Here is an 11,396-nt window from a genome sequence, read left to right as displayed (position 1 = left end):
AAAATTTCTTATAAAAGAGTAGCATTTTTCTAGCATTTTCGAATTCCAATTAGCATTTTTTTAGCATTGATTTTGCACGAGCTAGCATTGCTGGCTGAAAAAAACCTGGCCAGCCTGTCACAGCTATGAAACAGAGATCAACGCGGTAACGCACAAGTCAGTTGCCTGCATTAATGACAGTGGCACTGACAAAAAAGCGTTCAAGAATCCAGGGTGGTTGGTCTGGCAAGTTGGGGCAAGTACCTACTTGGGCAAGTAAAGCGCCGGACTACTTGCCCTGTCGGTGCTTGCTTCACATCAGTAATCAGAATGTATCGGGCTTGAAAAGGTTCGCATCATCTCATCAGTATTAAAGAGTAATACAACTGAAATATGAACTTATTTCAATGATCATTTAAAGTGCATCTTATTGCCCAAGCTCTAATGGTTATTACATTCATTAACATATTGCTCCCAAAAAATCATTGCTGGCTGTTAAACGTTTTTAGGAGCAGTTCATAGGTAGACGTCGTTGAACCAGTAGCGGGACATAAGTCAGACGATCTGAGTCAGACTAACTAGCATTCCAGATCAACCCTTCATTTAAGGACTAGCTCGGCACTCAAACTCAAATTCGTTGTTAAACCAAATGTCATATAGCGTTTATAAGGCAATGAATAGACGAATCATAATCTTTCAGTTTATTCAGTTTAATGGTAATGGGGATCACAATCCCTGTAGCGGTTAGGACAGGCCGTGAAAAACCAAACTCAAAAAATATTGGCTTCACTTCCGGTCACCCTGCCCTTTTGACAGTGTTTCCATACTTGACCAAGAATATTGCAATTAATATTTACTAATTATTATCTATCTGACACTCTTGAATAGATAACACGTTTTGGGTTTATCATGTCATGAATCTGTTGCAGTGCTGAGGAAAAGCCGGACTCGAGTCCGACGGCAGTCGAGCCTTTTACTTTATATTGGAGAAATCGACCGGACACAATATTCATATTTTCTTTTCATTTCGTCAGAAAACGGGCTCTCTTCCATCATTAAATGACCAGCTAAGAGAGCAGACCTTTAATGATGATTTAGTGTGCAATATTTAGCTAATTAAAAGCAAGATGAGTCTTTTTGTTTGACTTGAGTCCATTCCTCGGCCAGTTATCAGTCTAAGGGCAGATAATCAGGACCAGTGCGAGTCCGATTTTTGCCAGACTGGTCCCAGCACTAGTCCATTAATTTGAATACATATGGGAGAAAATTAAGCTTCCGTTCGGAAATCCAACCAGTTTTGGTCAAGATATTGAATACGAGGTTGAAATGGGTGCCTGAGTTTGCGTTTATTTTCTATTGTCTGTCAAGAGACACTCACTGGGACTGGGAAGAATAATAACAAATCTCAACACGTGTGGAATTGGTAGTGTCGTGAAGTTTAGCCACAGATCAGATAGTAACGTTCTATGGTTTGTGAGGTCAGCCCCCTGTCTCAGTCCGGCCAAATATCAATTAAAAGGTGCTGGGAACCCCAGAACCCGAGGTGAACTCGAACCTGCCCACCACCATGGATCGGATGTGGAAGCAGGTCAAATTGGAGGGGTCTTTGGCCGCCGAGCCTCACCTCATGGGCATCGAATGCCTAACCGATTACTCCATGCTCAGTCGAACCACGGGCGTGGGAAAGAAACGGGTGAGGGTAATGCCATTGAGGCATTGGTCACCTGCCCGTTGTCATGCACAGGTTTAGACGCTTGTGGCGAAACATGCTAGTAGACTGGTTTATTGACAGTGCTGCCAGATGAATGGATCGATTATCACCCAACTTTTGCCAAAAATTGCCAGTTTTATCCCCTATTTTGGGGGCTTCAACGAAAAATAACCAAATGTTAAAGTGTAAACACCACATAAGCTTTGTTGTTATTTATAGGGCCGGCAAAAATTGAAAATTCATATGATCTTTATTGACAGCAAATTTGCCAGAAAAATTGACGAGATTTACACAAAATTTGCAAATAAACTTTCCAAAACATAGGCACCAACACGTTCTGGAGGTTGTAAGGGCTGCTTTTGACTTCCCTATCAAGCAACACGTAGATGAAAAAAGAAAATTATATCATGATATCTTCCAGCATTGGGATTTGAACCTGCTATCCCTTGCGAGCAGATTTTGCCTCGTCCGTGATACCCCCTAGAATGATCCGTATTTTGCACATCTTAATATCTTGTGAAAAAGATAAATATCAGTTCATTAACTAGGACACAATAATGGCAGAGCGTAGAAATGTATTGCAAAACAATTTTGTTAAGAAAAGTAAGTTTTTTAAGTTTCAAAAAAGTAATGGTAAGTCAATTTTTCCAAAACTAACCATTCACCTCATGACCATTTACCCCAAAAATCATGAGAACACGTCAAGAAGTGCCTGATTTTTAAAGGAGGAAGTACATTACCCAAACAAAACTAAAATTTGAAATAGAGTATCTTAAAAAATTGCAAAGATAAAAGAGCTATTTCAGATTGATGGAAAACATCAGCAGGTGGTTGGTAATATGTTTGCAATCCATTTCATACCTATGTGTACTTTTTTCAAAAATATTTCATATTTTAGCCAACCATAGCCAACCAAAGTTGGATTTTTAGGATTTTTCAAAATCACCAGATTTCGAGGTTCTTTTTGCCGTAAATCACCAATCACCCGGCGCAAAATGTTGTCCCAAAATTGCTTGTAAAATCACCAGTTTGGTGATAAATCACCACATCTGGTAGCACCGTTTATTGACGATAATTCCTAGCTATTTATACAAAGACTGACTAGGCGAGTGACTAGGAAAGAGCAATGAGGGGCTATGGACGTTACACAGAGTTTTTAAAACTAGTACATAAGCTGTAAATACGAAGCTGTCATCACTTCGTTGGCCAGGGTCCACACGCTAAAACCTAATATACTTGATTAGGTGATTTCGCTGAAGGAAAAAGCCACAGTCGAGAAGAAAGCTGATGGGCGTGGCTCGGCTCAAGTCGATCAAGCTCACGCCACTCCCAACGAGCCGCTTCCAAGCCGTCCAGCCCAGACTGAGAAGAAGAAGGAGAAGAAGAAGAAGAAGCCAGCCCAAGTAACCCAAACTCCGGAAAGCGGCTCACATATCATTGCAGAACCGGCCGCCGATCTAGGACCACCCAAACCCCCCAAGATCCCGCGAAAAACATCCCCTATCAGCCCAATCCGGGTAGCCAGTGGGGAAGGAATGGAGAAAGTGGCCATGGAAGAGCCTAAAGAAGAAGCTCACGGGGGTTTGGAGGCTTGGCATGGCATGGGTGTGCCCCCACCCGTTCTCCAAGCCTTGCACAAGCTCCAATTCAAGCAACCCACGCCCATCCAATCCGCCCTGATTCCTTCGGCCATTCTCGGCCGCATGGATGTGGTGGGTGCGGCGGAAACGGGCTCGGGCAAAACCTTGGCCTTTGCCATTCCCATTATCGAGACGATTCTACGCGAGCGAAACGCTGGGTGCCCACCTCCATCCTCGCCGGGAGAAGGAAACCGGAATCATGTCGATCCCGAGGCGGGTGAAGCGGTTGACGATCTCTCCATGACAAGCCCGCCGCCGGATTTGAAAGCGCTCATTTTGACGCCCACCCGTGAATTGGCCGTGCAAGTCCGCGATCATATTGACCAATTACTTCAGTTTACGGATATCCGAACTGCAGTGGTGTTTGGCGGGTTGGCCGTTCAGAAACAGACCCGTATCCTATCGTATGGGCCGGAAATTGTGGTGGCCACCCCCGGGCGATTGTGGGATCTGGTCCAAGAAGGCCATCCCCATTTATCGCGCCTTTCGGAAATTAAGTAAGTACAGAGATGATCTCTCCGATTGATACCCAAGATAGAATAAAAGTCCATGAATAAATTTGGAATGCAGATGCTTAGCCATTGACGAGACGGATCGGATGTTAGAACGGGGTCATTTTGAAGAGCTCCATAACTTACTCGAGTTGATCAATAGCGATGAGGACCTGATGCAACAGAGGCAAAATTTCATATTCTCGGCCACGCTCTCGTTGGTGCATGCTGCACCTCAGCACCTGAAGCAGAAAAAACGGAAGAAGGAGTTAACACCTTCGGAAAAGCTCAACGGGTTGATGAGCTTGATCGGAGTAAAATTTCGCCGAAAGGTGGTTGATCTAACTTCCAAAGGCGGTCCTGCGGCCAGTATCATGGAATCCAGGATCACGTGCGCGTTCTCCGAGAAAGACATCTACCTGTGCTACTTTCTTAAGAAGCATCCGGGGCGAACTTTAGTGTTCTGCAATTCAATCGATTGTGTTAGAAGGTGAGAAAATGAATTTCTAAGTTAATCTTGGGTAACCTTCTTTATTCATTTTTTGATTCATTTGACAGACTGGTGAACCTTTTCACTCTCTTGGGTGTGGAACCCTTGGGACTTCACGCTCAGATGCATCAGAAGCAAAGACTGAAGAATCTAGAGCGCTTTACGAAACTGCCCAACGGCATTCTGATGGCAACGGATGTGGCTGCCCGAGGGCTCGACATTCCTAATGTTGATCATGTTATCCACTATCAAGTGCCCAAAACTTCAGAGGTACTCGAATTTATCCCGTTTGTCATTGTCAGCATAGAAGCAAACAATTTTTGCTTAAATACAGAGCTATGTCCATCGATCGGGGCGCACTGCTCGAGCTACCAATGATGGGATTAGCGTCATTCTCATGGAACCCGCCGAAAATTTTGACTACAAGAAACTTTGCAAAACTCTGGGTAAAGGTAAGCAAGCCTTTGATATATGAGAACTTTAATGTTTTTGATGTTCCACTGCAAATACCGACTCTCTTCTAGATGAGGACCTGCCAGAGTTTCCCATTGATCGCGTTATCTACCGAGGATGGCATGATGTTCTTCAAGTGGCGCGGGAATTGGACAAACTAAAATTGAGTGTTCGGAAAGAGGTAAATATTTACAATTCAGACAAGAAGCTCGGATTCAGCATTGAGATTACTTTCATGCGGAATATTTTATTTGTGATTGCGGGCGCTTTTTAGGATCAAATGCTGAGTTCATTGCCCAAATCAGGCCTAATGTTGTTTTCGTCTATGTCGTTTGCACAGTGTGAACTTACCAACTTAGTGTCCCCAGTCAAACAAAATCGATTTGAACTCCATCAGCGAATATGTTTCTATAAAAATAATCTTTCAAAAAAGTGCTATGGATTCATAACGGCGGAGGTTTATTCAAATTAGTGCGTTTGTGAAAAAAACTAACCCTTTCTCAATGGAAGAATGGCACTCGCACCCAAATCCATTTTCCAAAAAAATGCTGCTTCTTAATGAGCCCATTTGCCAGAATTACATTAATGGAGGGCTATTAATTGCCAAACAAACTTTCTGACAATAGTCCGAGCCTTTTAGCTTATTTGACTACATATTAACCCAAATTTTCTGGCCTAATGCACACAGGACGCCCAAAAGAAGTGGTGGGAAAAGGCTGCCGAGGAAGCCGATTTGATCGTGAGTAGTGAAGACGAGGACGATGACGAAAGAGCCAATAATCGGTTTGAAGCCCAAAAACAAAGAGTCAAGATTCGCAAGAAACAACAACAATTACAAGAAATGTTGTTGCGCATGGGTACGAACGTACGAGCGGCGGGCAAATATCCAACCATGTCGGGACATCTAGTTGAAATGGAAGGTGCGTATGTGATATTGCAATACTAAACTTGGTTGGTAATTCTAGTTAACGAGTTGACCTGCTTCCATTCATTCCTGCCGAAAGCATCACATGCTAGGTTTTAGACAAAAGGGTCGGATACCAAAGAACATGAAGTCTGAAACAATAAGTTATTAGTTGTGACGTTTGTTGACATTTATTGTCTACGTATAACGTTGGCTACGTATTCACAGAGCAATATTTAGGAGCACACGGTCAATTAAGATTTAAGTAATGATGAACTGAGATGTAATTTTGGAACGGAACCTTGAAATAGGTGTTGGAACTCATTATCAATGCATGTGAAACAATCTCAAAATCAAAGAACGTGAAGGGACCTTACATCCACGGCAACTTTTGCTGGGTATTTTGATAAATATCGTATTTTAATTTCTTTCTATACATCTCGTATCTGTCGTCATGTTTTTGAATTATGCTTTCTAAAATGTTCTCACTATTACCCTTGTGCATATGTTCAATTTCTCATCTAGTTCAATTTGGCGACTTGTTGAAGAGATTAGTATTCTGATATTGAGCCAAAATGTTAGTGCGGTGACAGCACTGCACCAAAAAATGACATTTTTTTGAGCTTTGTAAAACAACTTCACTTGATTACTAAAGATTCCATTGGATCACGGGGTGAATTGGCTGTGGTGTTTGTCATTAACATTAACACATTAACATTAAGTGGTTAATGAGCCCTCAAAGAAGGTAATAGTTCTTATAGGAGTGACTAGAATCAAGCTTCCTTTTGTGTACCACACCAAAAGCAAGTGACGAAATAGGGTGAGGGTGAACACAGTTTTCAATCGTCCTTGCAATCATCAAACTAAAAACAAGAGCTCTCCTTTGCTACTACTCACTCATTTCAACGTTAAGATGATCAGCTTTGTTCCAAAACATAATTTTTGTTACAATTAAGCTGTGACATTTACGAGGGAAATACCAAGAAGAACGAGACAGCCCCAATACTTGGGCTCATTGATGTCTTTTATCCAAATCCAAGATTTTACATGTAAATTCGAAGACTTCCGAAGATTTTTTATTTCACAAACATTCCAGCTTGACGAGTTCCTGTAAAGTTAAGGCACATTTTTAAAAATCACCCTCACATGCTGTTGTGCAATTTCTGTGTAAAGAAAATGACGGATCAGGCTGCCACCATCAAGAGCTTCGTTTACGCCGGGAAGTCGGCCACTGAGACGTTCAAGTTTCTGCAAGGGGCTTACGGGGACTTGGCCCTTTCCAGATCAAGGGTATTTTCCTGGCATAAGCAGTTCAGGGAAGGACGGGAGAGCGAACAAGATCAGCGGGGTCGTCAATCCCATCGCCCAATCCGGACTCAGGACAATGTCAATTCAATCGAAAGTCTAATTAACAATGATCATCGAATCACATTTGATGAACTATGTTTAGAATCCGGTTTATCACGAGGAACGATCGAAAGGATCATTCATGAAGACCTTCATCTTTCAAAAAAGGCTTCTCGTTGGGTCCCGCGCCTATTGTCAGACGAGCACAAGAAGGGCCATCTGACGATGGCGCAGTAATACAAAAAGCGTTTTTTCCAAGAAGGAAATTCATTTTTGCGAAAAATTGTCACTATGGATGAATCGTGGATCTCATTTTCAACTCTTGAGATGAAGAACCAAAGCAAGCAATGGTCCAAGGTCGGAGCAAAAGGTCCGATAAAGGCATTCAAGTTGAACAGCGAGAAGAAACGGATGCTTATTGTTTTCTTTGACTGCGATGGGATGATTTACCAGCATTTCCTAGAAAACAAAAAGACGATCAATTCTGAATACTACTGTGAGGTTCTGACAAGATTTTTGAGGCATTTAAGGGAGAAGAGGCATGACAAATACGCCGGGGGGTGGCTTTTGCACCAGGACAATGCTCGACCTCATTGCAGCAAACAAACGATGGCTTTCATGAAGTCAAAAGGTATCAAGCTGATACCCCACGCCCCCTATTCTCCGGATTTAGCCCCATGTGACTTCTTTCTGTTCCCGGAGCTCAAAAAAGGCCTTGCAGGCCATCGTTTTGTCACTGATAATGAGCTAGTTTACGGAGTACAGGCGGTTCTGGGAGAGCTCTCACAAGATGGCTTATTTTTCGTCTTTGAGAAGTGGATGGACAGATTGAATAAATGCATCGATTTAAATGGTGATTATGTGGAAAAATAACAATAACATGTTTTTCCCTCAAGTGCTTAGTTTTTTAATTATTTGACTTATCTCGTTTTTCTTGGTATTTCCCACGTACATTTAGATTTGAATAGGCCAAGGATGCGAAAGATAAATTCACATTTTTAAGATAACGCCCTTCATTTTGTCCAAACTTATTTCAGATGAGCCCAAAATGTCGGCCATTGACACGTTATCTCTGGAGACCACGATGAAAAAAAAGGACCAGATTATAAGACGGAAAACGAACAAGAACAACTTCAAACGAAAACACAAGAAAAAGAATAAAAAGTCGGTCTAGATATGTTAATAAAGGAATCACGGTTTATTCTCTATGAACTATTTTGTTGACGTCTAATTTACAAGCATCCGGACATCATTCGTTTGGGGCAAAAAGTTATGATAATTATTAGTACTGGGGCGTGGCCGGCAAAAGTCGGACTTGTGCGAGTACTTTGATTTTTTGACTTTTTGCCGCACTCGCCGAGTCCTGACTCAAGTCTTTTACTAGTAGAGTCAGGCCAAGTAAAAAGACTCGTCTTAAGAAATTCTTAAAAACATTTCTAGACTCGAGTTCTTTTTAAAAGGCAAGAACAGTAATAATTGATTGATGACGTCGAAATTTCAAGGTTTCATTAAAAGCACAGATGAGGACACACTTAAGGACTCCTACCACAAGAGATTTTAGAATATCAAGATCACGAAATGTACGTGCACTCTCAACAAAAAAATCATGAGAGTTTAAACAGCCCCTACTCAGTTTTTACATGAGATTTCCAGTTTTCGTTAGCATTGGCAGCCAAGTGCCGTGACGGTATATTCAAAATACTATTCTTTTCAGCGAAATTTCAGTTAAGCAAGTCCAAAAATAGGCTGAATTGGCTTATATAAAAATATTTGCCATACTTTCATTATATGAGCTCTAACCATTACCCTCCATGTAGAGACCCTCTAGCCAGAGACCCACGAGGCTGAGTATACGTCATCAAATTCGACCAATCTAAGTGGCTGACAATTTTCGATGAAGGTGTAAAGGTTTCCAAATAAAGCACAGTAGGGAATAATTCCTTTCTTAAAAGCACTCAAACATTTGCTTGCAATAGAAAAACTTTTCAATTTTTGTTTTTTTTTTTTGCTTTTTTGCCAAAAAACATTTGTGAGCCAAGTTCCTAATGTTTTCACTGGTATACCCAATATACCACTTTACCAGCTCCTTTTTTACCTTTTTCACATTTTACATTTTTCTTGCCCTCTTTGTGTTTTTTGTGTCCTTATCTGCTTCCTTCTTAAGTTGTTGATCCTTATTAGGGACCTTTTTATTTACTTATGTGCAGCATAATCAGATGAAGTATTAAATCCTCAGCCAGAATTTTTTAGCATGTTTTTGGTTTGGGTTTACACTGGCTTTGCTATCTGCTGCAAAGAATGTAATCCATGGCATACTCAAAATGAAAGATTATGATTTGTCTAGCCCTTGCCACTTAAACTCTGTGCAATATTTGGTCTACCAACAAATTGACAATATATCAAATTCAACTCCTTTTTTTGGTTTGGATAAATCTGAAAAAAGAGAGCATGCAGTTGAGCTACATCTGCCGCCATGGGTTTGACCTAGAGGGCCAGTTTGATCCAAGCCCGGCAACTAAAAGGGAGAATTGGTCTGTGACGCCAGAGGTCGCTTGCATCTAGCTTGGTGGCACAAGTTGAAATTTATAGCACTAGTAAGAGAGTGTTTGTCAGTTTACAAAGTTACCTTGCAATGAAATGCTCCCAATCTACAACAATACTACTTTGTGAATTTAGTTGGACTAATTGCGTGAAACAGACTTTCAATTGGAGGTCGGCAGCTTCGAAAAATTCATCATTTTCCAAGGGTGACTAACTTTGCTTTTGGACAATTCTTTAGTGAACTCATGTTAGGTAAAACATTCTCTTTTGCATTAATCTCACCCACTAATTTTTGTTCGATAAATGATCATTCAATGATAGATGCGACTACCTCTTGTGAAATCTAGCAATGGGGCAATTTGGAGTTTTTTTGCATTCGGGCCATCGTCAAGTTTACAATACATAAGATATTTGCCGACATTAGATTGAGATTTATGTACTGGTCTGAAGGTTTTTTCCTTCTAGCCCAGAGTAGGATGCCAAAATGATTCTAATTTTGATTGATTCTGAAACGGCTACAAAAATGTCGTATTGTAGTAACATTTTTGAACAAAATTATTCTCTGGAACATGTGAAACTTCGACCTTGAAAATGACGATTTTCGACCAGTTTGAATTTCCCGCCTTTTTACTTTGACAGTTATTGCTCTGATTGCTCCTTCGACTTTTCTTACCCGCAATTTCAGCCAATGACAAACCTTCTTTATATTTTGCTCGCATTTTATGACGTAAGGCCGCTGAATCTTAATTGGGAAAAAAAAATCATTTTTGCATCCTAGAAGGATCCTAGAAGTACATAAATCTCAAGCTAGTGTCGGCAAATCCCTTATGTGCTGTAAACTTGACGATGGCCCGAATGCAAAAAAAAACTCCAAATTGCCCCATTGCTAGATTTCACGAGCGATAGTCGCATCTATCATTGAATGATCATTTATCTACCAAAAATTAGTGAGTGAGATCAATACAAAAAAAAATATTTCAGCCAACATGACTTCTCTAAAGAATTGGCAAAAAGCAAAATTAGTCACCCTTGGAAAATGATGTATTTTTGAAGCTACCGACCTCCTACAGAAAAAGAATTTGATGAAATATCTGACAAATGTGTCTCGTGACGCCACGGAATCGATGCCTTCATAGCTTTTTCAGAAATGATGGAACCAGGATTGGACACAAAACAAAGGCTTAGAATTGAGCACCGCAGAGATATACTTGCTTTCGTGATATATCAAGGAGCACTTCACAAGTTAAATGTTAAAAAACGAAAGATCATCATCAGAGCAAAGTGCATTTAATCAGAATAATATTGCATGTTTCGTAAAATTTAACCTATGGGTTTTGTCATCTTAAATGGAATGCCCAACGCTTATTATTCATGTTTTATACATTTTCCTACTTTCACATAGAATACAAGCTTATCAAGTGCAATCAATCATGGACTTCTAGAAATATGGCCTGCTCTTGGTCATGGCAACTCTGAGCCACTGCGAATAAAAGTAATAAGATAAGAAACGTAGAACTCTTCAATTAAATGTAGGTCATTATACATCATTTACTTGTTAAGTGAATCGTTTCAACGTTATGTTGTCAAAGGCTTATGTAGGTCTTGAGGTTGTATGAAGTGCTTAGGTTTCAAATCATTGACCAATAGGCCACCAAATTTAGCCAGGTAGCGGAACTAATCATGTCTAGTGTCGATCTGACCCGTGATACCCGTGTCATCCGCTTCATCATGGGTTCGGTCCAAGCCCGTATCTTACGCCACGAATTTCTTGAAATATGGACTGTGAATGAGCTTCCCTCCAAAACAACTTGCTCTTGGTCATAGCAACTCTGAGCCACTT

The 11,396-nt window shown here is 40.8% G+C and overlaps 1 protein-coding gene across 1 annotated transcript; it reads left to right on the top strand.

The window, feature by feature from the left end:
• Positions 1 to 1,363: 1,363 nt before the first annotated feature.
• LOC131881220 (ATP-dependent RNA helicase ddx24-like) lies at positions 1,364 to 8,227 on the top strand. Its single transcript, XM_059228014.1, has 8 exons — positions 1,364 to 1,672; positions 2,935 to 3,827; positions 3,901 to 4,311; positions 4,380 to 4,581; positions 4,646 to 4,763; positions 4,836 to 4,945; positions 5,453 to 5,684; positions 8,053 to 8,227. The coding sequence occupies exons 1-8, from the start codon at positions 1,547 to 1,549 to the stop codon at positions 8,187 to 8,189; spliced, it is 2,229 nt and encodes a 742-aa protein (XP_059083997.1). The 5' UTR covers positions 1,364 to 1,546; the 3' UTR covers positions 8,190 to 8,227.
• Positions 8,228 to 11,396: the final 3,169 nt, after the last annotated feature.

The sequence above is a fragment of the Tigriopus californicus genome, chromosome 5 (genome assembly GCF_007210705.1).
Source record: "Tigriopus californicus strain San Diego chromosome 5, Tcal_SD_v2.1, whole genome shotgun sequence".
Taxonomy (NCBI): domain Eukaryota; kingdom Metazoa; phylum Arthropoda; class Copepoda; order Harpacticoida; family Harpacticidae; genus Tigriopus; species Tigriopus californicus.
Note: the sequence above shows the minus strand (reverse complement) of the source record. Positions and strands in the feature narration are given on the sequence as shown.